Raw genomic sequence first — 20,726 nt, forward strand, 5'->3', positions numbered from 1 at the left:
TATTCAGATCTCAACCTAGAGAAAAGTTATCTGTGACTTGAGTTTCATTTTTGGCCTTATTAGGTACAGTGTTTTTATCAATTACTTGGATATAGAAATCAGTAGCATGCTAATAAGATTGGTGGAGCTTACAGAACAACAAGGACATTTTCAACTACAGTGTTTAAGGATGAATACAGAAAAGTCTTTATAGATGGAATAAGGAAATGAACCACAACAGGTTTATAGTAAATGTAAGACAAATATAAAGTCCTAAATTAATTAATTCAACAAATATATACTAAACAATTATGTGCTGATAAATGGCCCTGGTATTTTAATTGTAAACACAGTAGTCAAGATTTCTGTCACTATGGCCATCACAGTTCAATGCAGAATACAGATATACTAAATTGGTATGCATGCTATGAAGGAGAACAACAGCATGCTAGGAGAGAGAATAATGAATTGAAAATATAATTAAATTGAGGAACCAGGGAAGTTCTGTCCAAGGAAGGGAAATATCAGCTGAGGTAGGAGAAGGAGCAGGTTTTTAGCAAGGCAGTTATTATGGACAGGGAGTATTCCAGATGGAAGGAACAGCATATGCAAAGTCCCTGAGTCATGAAAGAGGGTAGGATGTTCAGGGAAACTGACACTTAAAGAGGTCAATGTGGCTAAAGCTTAATAAGCAGCCGAAGCATGACACCAGGTAAGATTTAAATGTATGGGGCAGGTGGTGGCACATTTGTGTTTTAAAAGATCACACTGGGTGCTGTGTGGATAGTGGATGGAGAAGCTGAGGGGAGAGGGAGGCATGCTGGTCATCCAGAGGTTGACTCAGACTAGGTGAAAAGTGAACAGGTTAAAGACCTGTTTTGGAGGTGGCCTAACAGGCCTTAGCCAATAAGGGAAGGATCTTCCTGTATTCTCTGTATTTGTACCCTCTGCACATTCATAATCCAAAATTCTGTTTCCTATCCTATTTTCTTTCTAGGGGAACAGTCACTGTCACCAGTTTCTGATTAAAATTATTTGCCAAAGAAGTTATTTCTTTAATATGTATTAAATGAAAAAAATATTTCTTTTAAATTACTCGTGTGAATGTGGATATTTTAGGAAGTCCTTATGTACTTAATAAAGTACTCTGATGTTAAGTTAGGCACATTTTATTTGTATTACTACTTTATAATCCAGAACACATTGTAAGCAATGTGGAGAATAAATCTGACTTTCACAGAGTTGCAGAATTGTATAGACTGTATCTAAAAGACATGATTGGCTGGGCCTTATATTTTTCAGGGCCTGCAACATACACTCCATGAAGGAATCCTTTTTAAAACTCCAAAGTAGATTTTTATATTTTCTGTACATTTGGCTTTGTTTTGTTTTCCCAACTTCTAAAATTGTAGTAAAATACACATGACATAAAATTGCCATCTTAACCATTTTAAAATGTACAGTTCAGTAGTATTAAATATATTCATAATGTTGTGTAACTATCACCGCCATCTTTATAACTCCTCATCTTGTAATACTGACACTCTGTACCCATTAAATAATTGTGCATCTGGTTTTAAAATGTACCTGTTTAATATCTAAGGACATATACATTTTATAGGGTAGAATCAAAATTGTCTTTCTCTGTGTGAAGAACACTACAGTACACGTACATTTGTTGAAGATCAATTAATATTTGTTGGATGAGTGAAGGACCATTTCAACTCTTATTTTCCATTCACATTATTATAACGAGGAGTACTGCATAGAATAAAAACAATCGTCGGCAGCCGTCCGTCTCGAGAGACAATGGTGTAGCTTCTTAAGAGTCTATCTGCATCGCCGAGAATGGCTGTGCAGTCCGAGTGACACGGTATCTGTCTCCTCCCTTGTTGAATCGACATCTTGCGATGATGCTGGAGTGACCTCTCCAGTGAAGCTGAAGCTACAGAGCCTGGGCGGGGTGATATGGAGGGTCTGCTGTTGCCCATGCAGCAGACCCCTCCTCTCTTCGCAGCTGAAGGGTCCAAGGGAAAGACGGAGTCAATACAGCTTGGCTTCAGGTGCGCCGCAGGAGTTGCCGGTGATGACTACAACGTCAAACCGCCTTAGGGACTCCGGCTCCGGATTTTCTGTCGGGGTTTACTCCCTTAGCCTTTCCCCTGAAGAGGTATGCCGCAAGGCAGCGGAGGTTTTTTGGAGTCAGAGTTTTCCTTCTCTGATGTGCCCTGACTGGAAGATTGAACCAGCGACACTTAGCTCGCAGGCTGACGCTCAATCCACTGAGCCAAACCAGCCAGGTCGAATAAAAACAATATAGGTGCATAATCTTACAAACCATGACGTTGGGTTTGTCTCTTAGCATGATAAAGGAATTCCAAAAGGTGAGTAAACACAGTGTTTGTCTTGGAAATAATGGAGATTAACCAGTGTGCAAAAACGCAAAGTACTGAATGGTTAAATGAATTGATCATAGTATGATCTTGGGCAAATTATTATTATTTTCTCTCTTAACATATTAATAAAAGCTCTGAAATAGATGCAATTACTATTTGCTTAGGTTAACTGCTAATGAAAAAACAAGCATGTAAGTCAGTTCTTAGTTTACTTTGAAATTTTTATTTATACTGAAATACATGTATTTGTTCTTTTCCTATTCAACTGTTACTAGGAATGAAGCGAAGTCAGGTGGACGAAGTGATTTGATACCAACCATCAAATTTCGACACTGTTCTTTACTAAGAAACCAACGCTGCATTGTAGCATACCTGTAAGCCTCTCAGTTTTTGCTTGGGGGAGTCAGGGAATAAGGGAGCATTTTTATGTGGTTTTTCCTAATTAACCATTTCAAATGAAAAACAAATTCTTAGATATGTGTCTCTCTTTATAAACATTCTGAATTATTTTTTCCATTTTAAAACTTTCTATTATGAAAAATTATAGTATTCATAAAACTAGGGAGAATAGTGTTATGAAACACCATGAAACCATCATACATGTGTAACACATTTTTAAAAAATCTTCACCCGAGGATATGTTTATTGATTTTAGAGGGAGAGAAAGGGAGGAAGATTGAGGAAATATTGATCTCTTGCCTCCGATATGCACCCTGATTGGGGATTGAACCCACAGTCCTTTGGTGTATGGGAAGATACCTGGCCAGGGCCATTTGTAACAATTTTTAACGTTTTTGCTATAGTTGTTTCATGTCTCTTCATTTATTTATGCTACACTATTGTAGAGCATGAAGACTTTTTACCACTGAATACTTCAGTATGCATCTCTAATAAATATGACCTCGATCCAGCCCATATTCATGTTTTCTTTATTGTCCCAAAGAGGACTTCTCACAGTTGGTTTGTTTGACTCAGGAGCCAAGTAAAGTCCATGTAGTACATTTAGGATATTGTGAGTCTTGAATCTCTCCTGATCAAAACAACTTCTGATAATTCCTTTTGTTAAGCCATCTAATACCTTCTTAATGTCCTAGGTATGACCGATTGCTTCGGATTAGAGCACTGAGGTGGGAATATGGCAGTATTTTGCCAAATGTTTTACAATTTCACATGTCTGCTGAAGAAGTAAGTTAGCACTGTTATTCACATTTACAAATTTGGACAATGCTGAGCTTCTACTATTGCTCTAAAATAGCATTTATTAGTATGTATCTCTTTTTTTTTAATTTTAACATTTTTATTATGTAATATTTATAGTCTGATTTTGGGAAATTATCAAAAATAATTATCAAACATTTTAGTATATAGACAAATTAATTGAAGTCTTAGTTATACAGATAATCAAAAATTACATTTTAATTAATCATAGCAATAACAATTAATAGAAATTTTAATCAAAAAGTGAATCAAAAAAATTAGCACTAAACCACAAAGATTTGGGACCCTCTCTATAAGAAAATTCTCCGGAAAGGCCGCCAAATAAGAAGATAGGATGTTTTTCTTTACTTTTAAAACAGCAGACTAATATTCAGAAACCATTTTCCCTTGAATTGTTAAGTTTTCTTCTTTATATTATTCATAAGGATCTTTCACAATTCTAATATAACTTTATATATGAAGTTTAAATATACACAAATACATATAAACGAGATGGAAATTTTATTTTTTTATCTTTTTTCTTTTTTTCTTGCAAATCTATTAATCTTCATTTATTTTGTTATTTTTTTATTGATTATATTGTTACAGTAGTCCCATTTTTTTCCCCTTTGCTCCCTCCACCAGCACCCCTCTTCCCTCCAGCAATCCCACCACCCCTTAGTTCATGTCCATGGATTGTACATATAAGTTCTTTGGCTTCACCCTTTCCTATACTGTTCTTAACTGCTCCCTGTCTGTTTTGTTACCTACCAATTATGCTTCTCAATCCCTGCAACATTTCCCCATTTCTCCCCCTTCCCCCACCTAGCTGATAATCCTCCAAATGATTCCCATACCTATGATTCTGTTCTTATTCTGTTTGCTTAATAGGATTTTGTTTTTATTTTTTAGATTTAGTTGTTGATAATTGTGAGTTTGTTGTCGTTTTAATGTTCATAGCTTTGATCTTGTTTTTCTTAAATGAGTCCCTTTGATATCTCTTATATTAATGGCTTGGTGATGATGAACTCCTTTAGCTTTCCCTTGTCTGGGAGGCACTTTATCTGCCCTTCCACTGTAAATGATAGCTTTGTTGAATAGAGTAATCTTGGTTGTAGGTCCTTGCTTTTCATCACATTGAATACTTCTTGCCAGTCTCTTTTTGCCTGCAAAGTTTCTTTTGAGAAGTCAGCTGATAGTCTTATGGACACCCTTTTGTAGGTAACTACCTGCTTTTCTCTCGCTGCTTTTAAGATTCTCTGTTTATCTAGAACCTTTGGCATTTTAATTATGATGTGTCTTGGTGTGGTCCTCTTTGGGTCTAGCTTGTTTGGGACTCTGTGCTTCCTGGACTTTTATGTCTACAGTATTTCCTTCACCAAATCTGGGAAGTTTTCCTTCAATATTTTTTCACATAAGCTTTCAATTTCTTACCCTTCCTCTTTTCCTGGCACTTCTATGATTTGAATGTTGTCATGTTTAAAGTTGTCCCAGAGGTTCCGAAGCCTCTCCTCATTTTTAAAAAATTCTTGTTTCCTCATGCTGTACTGGTTGACTGTTTATTTCTTCCTTATGTTCCAAATTATTGATTTGAATCCTGGTTTCCTTCCCTCCACCATTAGCTTTGTGTGGATTTTCCTTTTGTTTCATTTAGCATAGCCTTCACTTCTTCCCTTACGCATTTGCCATACTTAAGCATATCTGTCAAGCCTGTGGGCATTTTTATCACCAGTGTTTTGAACTCTGCATTTGTTAGATTGGCTCTCTCGTTTGTTAGGTTGACTATCTCCTCATCGCTTAGGTCTCCCACTGGAACCTTTATCAGTTCCCTCTTTTGGGCCATACTTCTCTGTCTCCTCATCTTGATAGGCTCCTGTGTTTGTTTGCCTCTGTGTCTTAGGTAGAGCTCTCACACCTGTTACATTGGAAGGGGCGGAGCCTTAGGTATTTGTCAGTAAGGGCATCTGGTTTCACTACGTTATGGCACTGTATGTGGGCAAGGGTTCTGAGACGGAACAATGCTGCTTGCTCAGCACTTGCCCCTTTTCCAGGCACTTCTCCCAATTCGTATAGGACCAGCGCCTCTCAACCTGTTGCCCTGGCCATCATTTCCAGGGTGGGTGCATCTGCGGACATTCTAGGACTGTGGGTGTCCTTTAAACAAGCGGACTCTGCTGAGAAACCGGCAGTTTCTTCCTCCGCTCCAACCCCCACTGGTTTTCACAGTCGGAAGTGATGAGGCTTTGTTTTCCCTGGTGCTGGGAACGTGAGTTGCACAGTCTGGTCTGGGTCTGGCAACGCTCCCTAGGTGTGCCTCCGACTTTTTAAAAGGTGTGTCGGTGCTTCCTGCTGGTCTGCCGCTGCTGCCACACCATGTCCTCTTAACCCCTCCTTCCTGTCTGGATGAGTATTTCTTCTTTATATCTTTTTTTTGTTGGACTTTCATGTAGCTCGATTTTCTGGAACTTCTGGTTGTCTCTAATTTTGAGGTGTTAGTATTCCATCTTAGTTGTGGAGGGATATTGCAGCGTTTCTGTCTAGGCCTCCATCTTGACTGGAAGTCTTTATCTTTTTTCAAGTATATTTTATTGATTATGCGGTTACAGTCTCCCAGTTTTTCCCCCTTTGAACCCTCTATCCAGTACCTCCATTCCCTCCAACAATATTCCCCACTTAGTTCATTTCCCTGGGTCCTATGCGTAAGTTCTTGGGCTTCTCCCTTTCCTATATTATTCTTAACATCCCCCTGTCTGTTTTGTTACTATCAGTTATGCTTCTTAATTCCTGCACCATTTTCCCATTTCTCCCCCTTCCACCTCGGAGTTGATAATCCTCCAAGTGAACCCTGTATCTATGATTTGTTTCTTTCTGGTTGTTTGCTTATTTTTTTTTTTTTTTTTTTTTTTTTGGATTCAGTTGTTGATAGTTATGGGTTGTCATTTTAATGTTCATAGCTTTGATCTTCTTTTTCTTAAATAAGTCCCTTTAACATTTCATGTAATAATGGCTTAGTAAGGATAAATTCTTTAGCTGTATCTTGTCTGGGAAGCACTTTATCTGCCCTTCCATTCTAAATGATAGCTTTGCTGGATAGAGTAATCTAGGAGTTTTAGGTCCTTGCTTTTCATCACTTTGAATACTTCTCACTAGCCTTTTCTTGCCTACAGTTTCTTTAGAATCAGCTGATAATTCAATGGGTACTCATGTAGGTAAGTCTCTACTTTTCTCTTGCTGCTTTTAAGAGTCTCCCTTTATCTTTAACCTTTGGCATTTTAATTATGATGTGTCTTGGTGTGTTCCTCTTTGGGTCCAACGTGTTTGGGACTCTGTGCTTCCTGGACATATATGTCTATTTCCTTCACCAAATCAGGGAAGTTTTCTTTCATTATTTTTTTCAAATAATTTTTCAGTTTCTTGCTCTTTCTCTTCTTCTGTCACCCCTGTTATTCAGATGTTGGTATGTTTAATGTTGTCCCAGAGGTTCCTAAGCCCCTCCAGTGTTTTTTTTTTTTTTTTTTTGTATTATTGTTTCTTTTTTCTGTTCTAGTTGAATGTTTATTTCTTCCTTTTGTTCCAAATTGTTGATTTGAATTCTGGCTTCCTTCCCTTTCCTGTTGGTTCCGTGTATCTTTTTCTTTTCAGTATTTTGAACTTTGCTCCTGATAGGTTGGCTGTCTTCATTTCGTTTTGTTCTTTTTCTTGGGGTTTGTTCTGTTCTTCCATTTGGGCCATATTTCTTTACCTCCTTAATTTAGCAGCCTCCCTGTGTTGTTTCTCTGTATTAGGTAGAGCTGCTTTTACTCTCTGTCTTAATAGCTGGCCTATGTAACAAAGGCACCTGTAAATTCTATGGGGCAGATACTTAGGTACAGGTATCCCCCGTATAACATGGTAATTCTATAACACCGTTTCACTCTAACTTGGTTAGAGTATTAGGGTTCCCCAACCCCAAATATAACAACGATATTTCTATAACACGGTTTTGCTCTGACATGGTTAGAGAAGTGGGAAAACTCCCGTATAACACGAAATTAGCGAAGTTCCCATACAATACTGAATGTGATAAAAGCTTTTAAGAGCAAAAGATAACTCATTTAAAATTTTTCATTTGAGCACGTACATCATATCAGTTTACTCTAAAAAGCATAAAGAAAGGGCTATATTTAGCCGAACAATCATATTTCTTAAATGAAGATCCTTGCACTGAAAAGAGTACTTAGTTTAAGAGAGAACTTCAAAAGTGCTTAGCACCGTATAATGAAATTTATTAAGATCTCTCAGCTAAAAGCAAGCAATCTAAAATAACATTTTTTGCTAAAAGTAGAGCATAGAAAACAAGATAATGAAGAAAGTTCAGAGGATGAGGGTATCTTGTTAAAAAGAAAATGCAGCTTAGTAGTGATGACGAAGAAAACATTACTTAATTCATATTAATATATAATAGTTTTGATGAAAATTGCTTTAATAAAGATATTTCTCTTAATTATAAAAACATAATAGTATTTAAAAAAATTTTTGTAACCTAACCCCCCTTTTTGTACTAGTTCTTTGTTTCGTATAACACAGATTCGCATAACACTCATTTGTTATAAATCTTAACGACTGTGTTATATGAGGGTTACCTGTAATTGCCAGGGCAGGGCCACCCGCTTCACTGCTTTGTGGCTCTGCTTGTGTTGGGTATTTTGGAGAGGGGAAAATGCCACTGTTGGGCTTCTGGCAATTTGCCAGGCACTTGCCCCATTACCAGTCACTTCACCCACTTCCCATGTGCAACTGGCGCCTTCCATATGCTGCCATGGGGTTTGCATGTGCTCTAAGACCATGTGACGCCTTCAAGTGGCAAAAATCTGGCAGTTTCTTCTGCCACCCCAACTCCACTGGTTTTTGAAGCCAATGGTAATGGGGGTTTATCTTCCTGGTGCTGGACCCTGGACTGTGTAGTCTGGCCTGGGGCTGGTATCACTTTTTTCCAGGGCATCCCTTCTGATTTTTATCTACTACATGTACCTCTGTTTCTCCAAGCCACACTGCCTCTCTGCCTTCTCTTCACAATTCCGCCCCTCCTACCTGTCTGGATGAAAGTAGCTTCTTTAAATTGTTGATTGTTGGACTTTAATATAGCTTGATTTTCTGATGGTTCTGGTTGTCATTTGTTTTTGAAATCTGGTTGTAATTCTTTCTATGGTTGCATGAAGAGGTGAAGCGTGTCTACTTACGCCTCCCTCTTGACTAGAATTTTGAAATTAAAATTTTAAATCTTAAGTTTTAGCTTTCAGCTGTATTAACTGCCATTAATTTATATGTCTATGAATGTACTACATCAAATTTATTGTCATAATTGGAACTTTATATGACCAAATATGTATTACTTATTTTGTATTGCTTTTATAATTTCTAGCTTTAAACTTTTAATCTCTTAGTGTCCAATAACCAGATTTTGGATAATTAGACTTATTCATAAATTACTTTAATATTAGTCCAAGCTCTAAGAATCTTAGAAAATATATTGATTTTAAATAATTTCTTACCATTCAATTACAGTTGAAATACAATATTGTATTAGTTTCAGGGCTACACACCAGTGGTTACACATTATATAACTTACTATGTTATCTTCCTTATAAATTTTGTACCCATCTGACACCATACAAAGCTGTTAGAATATCATTGACTATATTCCCTTTACTGTACTTTACATCCCCATTACTATTCTGTAACTAAGAATTGTACTTTATAATCTCTTCACCTTTTTCACCAATCCCACTAAGCTTCTTCCTGTCTGGCAACCATCAAAATTTTCTCTGTATTCATGAGTCTGTATCTATTGTTTGTTTATTTTGTTTTTAGATTCATCTGTTGATTTGTATTCTTCGCGATTTTATTCATAATTTTAATCTTTTTTTTTCTTCCTCTTAAAAAAGACCCTTTAACATTTCATGTAATACTGGTTTGGTCGTGATGAATTCCTTTAGTTTTTTTCCTGTCTGCGAAGCTCTTTATATGTCCTTTGAGTCTAAATGATAGCTTTACTATACTCTGTAATCTTGGTTTTAGGTCCTTGCTTTTCATCTCTTTGTTTCTCTTGAGAAATCAGTTGGCAGTTTTATGGGAACTCTCTTGTAGGTAATTAACTGCTTTTTTTTTTAAATCCTTACCCAAAGACATGCTTATTGACCTCAGAGAGAGGGGACGTGGTGGGGAGAGAGAGGGAGAGAAACATTGATTGATTGCCTCTTGTATGCACCCCGATTAGGTACTGAACCTACAACCCAGGCATATGCCCCAACTGGGAATTCAATCTGCTAGCTTTCGGTTTATAGGATGACGCTCCAACCACCTGAGCCACACTGGCCAAGGCTCCTTTTGTTTTTAACATTTGTTTTCAGGAATTTTTGGCCTGTATTTAGTATTTATACACTGATGAGAATGGTGGGAGCTAAATGCTATAAACTCTGTTATTACTTAACAAAACAAAAGGTCCCTTTATGTTTATTATTAGTGATCCATTAGTAGGATTAAAGAGTTGGCATTATTATTGGGGATTTTCCATAAAATGTGTACATCTTCGTATTGTATGTGAGCGTGTGTGTGTGTGTGTGTATGAATATGAATATTTGTAATGAAATTTGATATGTCCAGTTACTGAGGTACATAAGCTAGCCCAATTTTTTAAGCACACAGGACTGGAGTGAGGCAGATTTGGGTTCAGATCTTGGTTCTGCCACTGTCTAATCTTGAGCAAGTGACTTTACCGCTCTCTATGCCTAATTCTATCATTTATAGACATCAGCCACAAGTTTGGAGATTTCCAGGGCAACCCTCTCTTCTGACGAACTGGCTACAAATTTGGGGTTTCCCACTGTTCCCTGAAGTTTGGGGTTTTGAGCCTCTTGATGTCAGTTCAACTTCCAGAGTGAAGTGGGGAGTTGCACATCAAGCTCAATCAATTGTGCATATGAAATGACACCCCAGTGAAAGTTCTGGACTCCAGAGCTTGTGTGAGCTTCTCTGGTTGACAGTACTGTGTGTATTGTTATACATCAAGGTTCCAGCAGGGTGTTGTGTCTTGACTGCAAAGGAAGAGGACACCAGAAGCTTTGTGTTTGGGATTCTACCAGGTCTCACTCTATGTGTCTCTTCCTTTGTCTGGTTCTGATTGGTATCCCTTTCTCTGTAGTAAAACTGTAATTGTAAGAGTAGTGCTTCCCCAAGTGCTGAGTCATTTTTGCTAATTGAACCTGAGTGGTGTGTGTGTGTGTTCGTAAGTTATAAAAATATATTTATATTAATCTTTTAAGAACTATATTGTTTTACCTTTCACAAAGAGATCTGTAGTACTGAGATTGATTTTTGTGAGGAGTCAAGTTGCATTTGAATGTGGATATTGAGATGACTTGGCACCATTTATTGAAAAGATTCTCCTTTCCCTACTGCTCTGTGGGTGATGCCACTTTTGTCATAAATTGAGTGTCGATATATCTGTGGATTTGGGATGGGGGACTTTCTCTTCTGTTCTTGCACCAATTCCACACTGTTATAATTATTGTAAATTTGTAATATGTCTTGAGCAAGTTTTTCTACTTTGTTCCTTTTCAAGAATTTCTCAACTATTTTGACTATTTGCATTTCCATGTAAATTTTAGAATTTATCTGTCAAATTCCATTTTTAAAAATAAGATTTTGAATTGAATTTATAGATGAGGTGACATTATTATACTAAATTATACAATCCATGAATGTGGTATATCCTTCCATGTTTGTCTTCTTTAATTTTTCTCTGTAAGTTAAAGAAATAGGTGTGCTGAGATACAATTCACTTACCATAAAGTTTGCTTTTTTAAAGTATGTAATTTGGTGTTTTTTTAGTATTTCACAGAGTTGTACATCCATTACCACCATCTTATTCCAAAACATTTTTATCAACCCCAAAAGAAGCCCTGTAGCCATTATCATTTCAACTCCCACATTCTCTTTCCTCTTCCCAGCCCCTAGAAATCACTAATCTACTTTCTGTTTTTATAAATTTGCCTATTATGGATTTTTCATAAAAGTGAAATCATACATATGTGGCTTATTGTGTTTATTTAGCATCTTTTCAAGGTTCATTAGATTTATGGCTGAATAATAGTCCATTGTATGGATATATGTATCTGATCCATTCATCAGTATCTATCTTCAAAGCAAATGATGGACATTTGGGCGTTTTTGTCAACAGTGTTTTATAGTTTTCAGAAAAATCAGTGCAGAGTTTGAAGAGATCATAATTCTGAAATGGTGTATTTTTCATGGTACTGTTTCTGGTAGAATGTTCCTTAGATATGTGATTAGGTATGCTGGGATGTAAATTCTGTGAGAACAGACATTTTGTTCATTTTGTTGAATTATTCATTTTAAGTACCTATACCAGTGCCTGGTTCATAGCAGGCAATCGATATTTGTACAGGTATACCTCAGATATATTTTGGTTTAGTTCTAGACCACCACATAAAGCAAATATTGCAATAAAGAAAATCACTCTTAATTTTTTTGTTTTCTAGTGCATATGAAAGCTATGTTTACACTATACTATAGTCTCTTTAACTGTGCAATGACATTATGTCTAAACAGACAATGTACATTCCTTAATTTAAAAATACTTAATTGCTAAAAAATGCTAATTGTCTTCTGAGCCTTTACTGAGTTATAATCTTTTGCCTATGGAGGGTTTTTCTTTGATGTTGCTGGCTTCTGACTGATCAGTGGAGATTGCTGATGGTTGGGGTGACTGTGGCAATTTCTTAAAATAAGATAAAAGAGTTTGCTGCATAGATTGACTCTTCCTTTCATGAACAATTTCTATGTAACATGCAATACTGTTTGAGAGCATTTTACCCATACTAGAACTTCCTTCAAAATTGAAATCATTCCTCTAAAATTGTGTCCACGCTTTATCAGCTAAGTTTGTGTAAGGCTCTAAATTCTTTGTTGTCATTTCAGTAGTCTTCAAAGCATCTTCACCAAGGGTAGATTCCATTTCAGAAAATCCACTGTTTTTGTTCATCCATAAGAAACAACTCCTCATTCCTTAGGTTTTATCATGAGATTGAAGGAATTCAGTCACATCTTCAAGCTTAACTTCTAATCCTGCTTCTCTTACTATTTATGCCACATCTGCAGTTACTTCCTCCACTGAAGTCTTGAACCCTTCAGAGTCATCCATGAGGGTTGAATTCATCTTTTTCCAAACTCCTGTTAATGTTGATAATTTGACCTCTTAGGAATCACAAATTTTTTTTTTTTTTGGAGGGGGCATCCGGATCACAAGTGTTTTTAATGGCATCTAGGATGGTGAATCCTTTGCAGAAGGGTTTCAATATTATTTCTTTTACTAAAAAATATTTTTATGCTATTACAGTTGTCCCAATTCCATCTTTGCGGCCCCTTCACCCAGCCTGCCTCCCCGCTTCCATAATCACTGCCCTTACCGTTGTCCATGTCCATGGGTCCTTCATTCATCTTCTTTGAACAATCCCTTCACCTTTCAGTCAGTCCCCACCTCCCCTATCCCCTCTTAGAGTTGGTCTGTTCCGTGATACCATGCCTTGGGTTCTATTTTACTCATTAGTTTATTCTGTTCATTAGATTCCTCTTATAAGTGATATCATGTGGTATTTGTCTTCCACTGACTGGCCTATTCCAGTTAACATAATAGCCTCTAGTTCCATCCATGCTTGTCAACAAAAGGTAGGAATTCCTTCTTTATGCTGCGTAGTGATCCATTGTGTAAGTGAACCAGTTTTTTTATCCACTCAGTACTGTTGGGCACTTAGGTTGTTTCCAGATCTTGGCTATTATAAATAGAGCTGCTATGAACATTGGGGTACATAAATTCTTCTGAATTGGTGTTTTGGAATTCTTAAGGTATATTCCCAGCAGTGGAATTGCTGGGTCAAAAGGCAGTTACATTTTTAGTTTTTTTGAAAATTCCATACTGTTTTTTACAGTGGTGGAGCAGTTAGCGTTCCCACCAACAGTGCACTAGGGTTCCATTTTCTCCACATCCTCACCAGCACTTGTTTGTTGATTTATTTATAATAGCCATTCTGACAAGTGTGAGGTGATAATCTCATTGTGGCATCTATCTGATGGTTAGTCATGCTGAACACTTTTTCATATGTCTGTGGATCATCTGTATGTCCTCCTTGGAGTAGTGTCTATTTCAGTCCTTTGCCTGTTTCTTTATTGGATTATTTGTCTTCCTGGTGTTGAGTTATATAAGTTCTTTATATATTTTGGAGGTCAAATCCTTGTCCAATGTGTACTTGGTAAATATGTTCTTCCATACAGTCAGTTCCCCTTTCATTATGATGATGGTTTCTTTAGCTGTGCAGAAACTTCTTAATTTGATGTAGTCCTATTTGTTTATTTTTTCCTATATTTCCTTTCCCCTAGGAGATGTATTGGCAAAAATATTGCTAAATGAGATATACAAAATTTTACTCCCTGTACTTTCCTCTAGGATTTTTATGGTATCACAACTTATATTTAAGTCTTTTATCCATTTTGAATTTATTCTGGTGTGTGGCGTAAGTTGGTGATCTAGTTTCATTTTTTGTCATGTACCAGTCCAGTTCTCCCAACACCATTTATTGAAGAGACTGCCTTTACTCCATTATATGCTCTTGCCTCCTTTGTCAAATATTAGTTGACCATAAAGACATGGGTTTATTTCTGGGCTCCCTGTTCTGTTCCATTGATCAATGTGTCTGTTATGCCAGTACCAGACTGTTTTGATTACAGTGGCCTTGTAGTATAGTTTGATATCAGGTATTGTGATCCTTCCAACTTTATATGGCTTTCTGAAGAATGCTGAGGCTATCCAGGGTCATTTTTGGTTCCATACAAATTTTTGGGATATTTGTTGTAGATCTGTGAACTATGCCATTGGTATCTTAATAGGAATTGCATTGAATCTATAGATTGCTTTGAGTAGTATGGACAGTTTAATGATATAAAGTCTTCCTATCCATGAGCATAGTATATGCTTCCACTTATATATTTTTTCTCAGTTTGTTTCTTCAGTGTCCTGTAGTTTTCTTCATACAGGTCTTCTACCTTCTTGGTTAAATTTATTCCTAGGTACTTTATTATTATTATTATTTTTTTGCAGTAGTAAATGGAATTGTTTTTTTGGTTTCTCTTTTTGATAATTCATGATTGGTGTATAAAAATGCCATCAATTTCTGAATATTGACTTTGTATCCCACTACTTCATTGAATTCATTTATTGGGTCGAGTGGTTTTTTGGTGGGTCTATAGGGCTTTTCCTGTATAGTATAACATCACTTGTGAATAATAAGTTTTACCTCCTCTTTTCCAATTTGGATGCCTTTATTTCTTCTTCTTGTCTGATCACTGTGGCTAGGACTTCCAGTACTATGTTGAATAAGAGTGGTGAAAGCAGACACACCTGTTTTGTTACTGATCTTAAGGGAACTGCTTTTAGTTTTTGCACAGTGGCATGACGTTGGCAGTAGGTTTTTCATATATGACCTTTATTGTGTTGATGTATACTCCCTCTCTTCCCACTTTGCTGAGGTTTTTTATCGAATGGGTGCTGGATTTTATCAAATACTTTTTCCACATCTATTGATATGATCACGGGATTGTTTTTTTTTTGTTCGGTTTTTTTTTTTTTTTTCATTTTGTTTATGCAATGTATTCCAGAGATTGCCAACCCCCATGCCAGTGAGTGGTTCCATCAGTGGCCTGTTAGGAACTGAGCTGCACAGCAGGAAGTGAGCAGCTGGCAAGCGAGGGAAGCTTCACTCACTTTGCCTCCTGAGCTCTGCCACCTGTCCACCTGTAGGGGCACCAAATATTCCCTGTAAAAAGTTTCAATATGTAAGTATGTATGGGCTTTAAATGTTCTTTGTAAGAAGTAGCAAGGACTTGCTGAAAGGCCTTGGAAAAAGGAATGTAAGAAGGAGTGTTATAGCAATTAGTGATTTACAAGCTAAAAGGACCTCAGCCTCTATCACCTTCCATTTACTTGTGTCTGGTTTATAACATTTGTGAAGGTTGTGCTTTGCAGAATGTCTAGCCCTTTGAAAATAAATTGCTTCGCAGGGAGTTTGTCCCTGGCTGAAGAGCTATGCTGCTGCCGGAAATAACCTTATAGCCTTGCGAATTTCTGTTTCTGTTACTGCCAGGACATTCCTGCAGTCCTGCCCAGCCCCTTCTTCCTAAGGCTGTTTCCCGCCAAAGAAGAAACAAAGAGACTGCACCGGTATAAAAACCCAGAGTTTAGACTCCATTGTAGGTTGGAGCATGTTAAAGACCAGCTCAGGGTCTGCCCAACTCCTGGCCATTATTAAAAATCCTTTGCTTAACTTTATACACCACTTCTGAGTGTTCACTCTCGCCTACGTAGCTGTAACACACCCTCCCACCCACCCCTCTATCCCTGCCCTCCACCCCCATGTTCATGGAAATATTGTCTCCCATGAAACTGGTCCCTTGTGCCATAAAGGTTTGGGATCACTGATGTATTACATTTATTAATTTTCAGATATTGTACCATTCTTGCATTCCTGGAATAAAACTCACTTCTTCGTGGAGTATGATCTTTTTGATGTATTGATGGATTCATTTTGCTAATATTTCTTTGAGGATTTTAGTATCTGTGGTCATCAGAGACGTTAAGCTATAGTTTTCTTTCTTTCTTGTGTCTTTACCTGGTTTTGGAATTAGGATAATTCTGGTGTTTTCAGAAGAGTATGAAAGTCTTCCCTCTTCTTGAATAGTTTCAGAAGGATAGGTTTTATTTCTTCTTTGAGTAATTGGTAAAATTTGCCTGTGAAGCATCTGGTCCAGGGCTTTTGTTTGCTGGGAGTTTTTTGATTACTGCTTCAAATTCACTAGTTATCAGTCAGTTCAGGTTTTCTGCTTCTTCCTGATTCAGTTTTGGAAGATTGTTTATTTCTAGAAATTTATCCATTTTCCCAGGTTGTCAGATTTCTTGGAATATAGTTGTTCACAGTAATTTCTTACAATCCTTTATATTTCCGTAATATCAGTTGTCACTTCTCCGCTTTCCTTTCTGATTTTTAAATTTGGGTTCTCTTCTTTTTCTTGATGAGTTTAGTTAAAGGTTTGTCAATTTTGTTTATCTTTTCAAAGAATAAGCTGATGGATTCATTGATCTTTTGAATTTTTGTTTTTTAGTCTCTGTCATTTATTTCTGGTCTGATCTTGATTATTTCCTTCTTTCTACTCTCTGGGCTTTGTTGTTGTTTTTCTAGTTCTTTTATTTGTACGGTTAGGTTGTTGAAAGTTTTCTGTCTTCTCTAGGTAAAGCTATGAACTTCCCTCTCAGGTCTGCTTTCACTGTTTCCCATAGGTTTTGGGTTGTTGTGTGTTCATTTACTTTTGTTTCCAAGTACTTATGATTTTTTCCGTGATGTCATTGTTAACCCATTCATTATTTAATACCATGTTATTTAGCCTCTGTGTATTTGCATTTTTTTTCCCTTGAGATTGATTTCTAGTGTTAGTCCATTGTGATTTGAGAAAATGCTTGATTTTAGTTTTCTGGAATTTGCTAAAGTTTGTTTTTTGTCCTACCATGTGGTCTATCTTTGAAAATGATCCATGTGCAAATTAAAAGAATGTTTATGTTACTTTTTGGGGGTGAAATATTCTGTATATATCAATTAAATCCATTTGATGTAGTGTGTTGTTAATGCTGCTATATCCTTATTGATGTTTTGTCTGGAAGATCTGTCCATTGTTTACAGTGGGGTGTTAAAATCCCATACTATGACTGAATTACTGCTGATCTCTTTTTTAAAGTCCTCCAAGATTTTCTCTCTTTATTCAGGTTCTCCTATATTGGTTGCATATGTTTATAGACATTATATTATCCTGTTGGACTGAATCCTTAAGTATTATGTAGCATTCTTTGTCTCTTAATATGGCCTTTGTTTTGAACTGTATTTTGTTAGAAGTATTGCTTCCCCAGCTTTTTTCTCCATATTCATTTGCATGGAATATTTTTTCCATCCCTTTATTTTCAGCTTGTTAAATCTTTTGTTCAGAGGTAGGTCTCTTGTAGACAGCACATATGTGGGTCTTGGTTTCTTCTTTTTTTTTTTTAATATATTGTATTTATTATGCTGTTACAGTTGTCCCAATTATTTTCCCTCCCCCCCACCCCCCCGCCTAGTACCCCTATTCCTTCCAGCAATACCTCCCCTTAGTTCATGTCCATGGGTAGTGCTTGTAGGTGCCTTAACTTCACCCTTTCCTATAGTATTCTCAACATCTACCTGTCTATTTTGTTCCTCCAATTATGATTCTTAATCCCTGCACCATTTTCCCCCTCTCCCCGCATCCCTTCCAGCTGATAACCATCCAGATGATCCCTGTATCAATGATTCTGTTCCTATTTTGGCTATTTTAGTTGTTTTTGTTTTTGTTTTTATTATTTAGAGTCAGTTGTTAATATTTGTGTTTTTGTTGTCATTTTAATGCTCATAGTTTTGGTCTTTTTCTTAAATAAGTCCCTTTAACATTTCATACAATAATGGCTTGGTGATAATGAACTCCTTTAGCTTTACCTTGTTTGGGAAGCACTTTGTCTGCCTTTCCGTTCTAAATGATAGCTTTCCTGGATTGAGTAATTGTGGTTCGAGGTCCCTACTTCTCATCACGTTGAATATCTCTTGCCAGTCCGTTCTTGCCTGCAAAGTTTCTTTTGAGAAATCAGTTGATAGTCTTATGGGAACTCCCTTGTAGGTAACTCTCTGCTTTTCTCTTGCTTCTTTTAAGATTTTATCTATAATCTTTGGCTGTTTAATTATGATGTGCCTTGGTTCAGTCCTCTTTGGATCCAACTTGTTTGGGACTGTGTGTTCCTGCTGGACTTGTATGTCTATTTCCTTTGCCAAATTAGAGAAGTTTTCTTTCATTATTCTCTCATATAATTTCTTGCTCACCTTCTGTACTTCTGGCACCTCTATGATTCAGAATTTGGCATATTTAAAGTTGTTCCAGAGGTTCTCAGTCCTGTCTTTGTTTTGTTCAATTCTTCTTTCTTCTTTCTGTGCTTGGTGAATATTTATTTCTTCCTTTTGTTCCAAATTGTTTTGAAATCCGGCTTTCTTCCCTTCACTGTTGTTTCCTTGTATATTTGTCTTTATTTCACTTTGTATATCCTTCATTCACTTCTTCCTTTATTTTGTGGCCATACTGAGTGATTTCTCTGAGTATCCTGATCACTCGAGTTTAGAACTCGGCACCTGATAGGTTGGCTATATCTGTTTCATTTAGTTCTTTTGCTGGGGTGTGTTCTGCCTTTTTTTTTTTTTTTAATTTGGGCTATATTCTTTGCCTCCTCAATTGGTAGCCTTCCTGTGTTTGTTTCTGTGTATTGGTAGGGCTGCTTGACTCTGTGTCTTCACAATATAGCCTCATGTGTTAGGTGTCATGTAAGGTCTAGTGGCACAGCCTCCCCTATCACTTATGGTGAGTATTTGAGGTGTGCCCTTTGTGGGGGCTGAGTAGTTGAGCCTTGGTTGCTGTTGGCAGATTAACACATTGCGTACGGGTGGCAAGAATTCTCGTCATTTCTAAAAGGCATTTAAATTCCCCAGTACACAACGTGTTAATGGTAGGGATTTACCCAGGCCAGTCCGCTGTAAGGACAGGCTGTGATCACTTACTACCAACCACTTCCATCCATGTGTGGTCAGCTATTCAGGGGCACGGTGGTAGTGCTCTGACATGGTCTTTAGCTTTCCACTGGGTGCTCTGGCCCTGGGGTTTCCTGGGTGGTGCAGGCCAAGGTCAGCCCCAACATGTGGTTTTTTTCCCAGGGCACCCTGCCTGAGCTATAAAAGGAAACTGAGAAGGCTGTACTTGTTCTGGGTTTGGAAATTTCAGGCAAAGCCAAGCTATGAATCTTGGCTGTCTGCTGGTAGTGCTGATGAGCCTAGAGCTCACTGAGGCCAGCTGTTGCTTGTTTGATAGGATTTAGGAAGTTGTGAAGCATGAGCCAAAACCAGGCATTCATATGGAAAAGCAGCTTCCCTTGGTTTGTAAGTTGGGTAGGGTGGAGTCTCTGAGGATCTCCAAGGTGGGGCAAACAATTTTAAACAGGTTGATGAAGTCTCAGATGTGGAACCCATTTGCTGGCTCTTGTATCAATGGATGTAGTTTCTTTTTTTAAGTATATTTTATTGATTATGCTATTACAGTTGTCCCAATGTCTTTTCCTTTTGCTGCCCTGTGCCCAGTACCCCCTTTCCCTCCAGCAATTTCATCCCCCTTAGTTCATGTTTGTGAATTGTACATGTAAGTTCTTGGCTTCACCCTTTCCTGTACTATTTTTTTTAAGTATATTTTATTGATTATATTGTTACAATAGTTCCAATTTTTCCCCTTTGCTCCCCTCTGCTCAGCAGCCCCCTTGCCCCCAGTCCATGCCCATGGGTCGTGCATACAAGTTCTCTGGCTTCTCCCTTTCCTATATTCTTCTTCTTTTTAAAAATAATTAATTAACTAATTTTTTATAACAATAAAAAATATCTCACTGTCTCAGACTTAAGACCCTTCATAAATCCTATAAAGGACAATGGGTGAAGGTCTTGTGCTCCTCTAGCTGCTTCAAGCTGGGCATGGTCGTCATCCTACCTACCTTTGGGTCCAGAAATCCCTAATAATAGTCGGGGTGTGGAGGGAAGGGTGGCCTTCCCACACGGGGAAGGATCTTGCAGACTTCAGGTCAGTTGGCTGTCCCCGGACAACGGCGTGCTTTGTTTAACAGTCTGGCATCCTTGTTGTATTCTGGGGGCAACAGATTTGGCAACAGGGTTAAAAGGCATCATTCAATCCATAACCACTAGATGACAAAAGACAGGTATTAATTTTTCAATGTCCCTCATTAGAGAAAAAAAGGGCTTCTTTGGAGGAAGGTGTGCCAGGCACGTCACACCTGTCCAAAACCCTTTTTGTCCACTAAGTTTGGGCTGAGGGGAATATTTTAGGTTTCCCCTCCTCTCAGACCTCTGGGCCCTTTCTGTCCAAGCCATTAGGATAAAAAAAGAGAAACCAGCTTTAAAGTGAAGCTCACAGCCCACCCGATTCTTCACCAACCCAGCCAAACCCTTG

At 37.5% G+C, this 20,726-nt stretch overlaps 1 protein-coding gene across 3 annotated transcripts in view; it reads left to right on the forward strand.

The window, feature by feature from the left end:
- The window catches only part of GINS1 (GINS complex subunit 1), a 57,296-nt gene that overhangs the window by 6,206 nt on the left and 30,364 nt on the right, over window positions 1-20,726 (forward strand). For all 3 annotated transcript variants that reach the window (XM_090285169.1, XM_090285171.1, XM_090285170.1), the window contains exons 3-4: window positions 2,651-2,749; window positions 3,470-3,560. In XM_090285169.1, coding sequence (XP_090141295.1) covers window positions 2,651-2,749; window positions 3,470-3,560 — 190 coding nt within the window. The remainder of the gene's footprint in view (window positions 1-2,650; window positions 2,750-3,469; window positions 3,561-20,726) is intronic.

Source organism: Furipterus horrens, unplaced genomic scaffold, assembly GCF_987537825.1.
Source record: "Furipterus horrens unplaced genomic scaffold, mFurHor1.1.pri manual_scaffold_8, whole genome shotgun sequence".
In the NCBI taxonomy this organism is placed as follows: Eukaryota; Metazoa; Chordata; class Mammalia; order Chiroptera; family Furipteridae; genus Furipterus; species Furipterus horrens.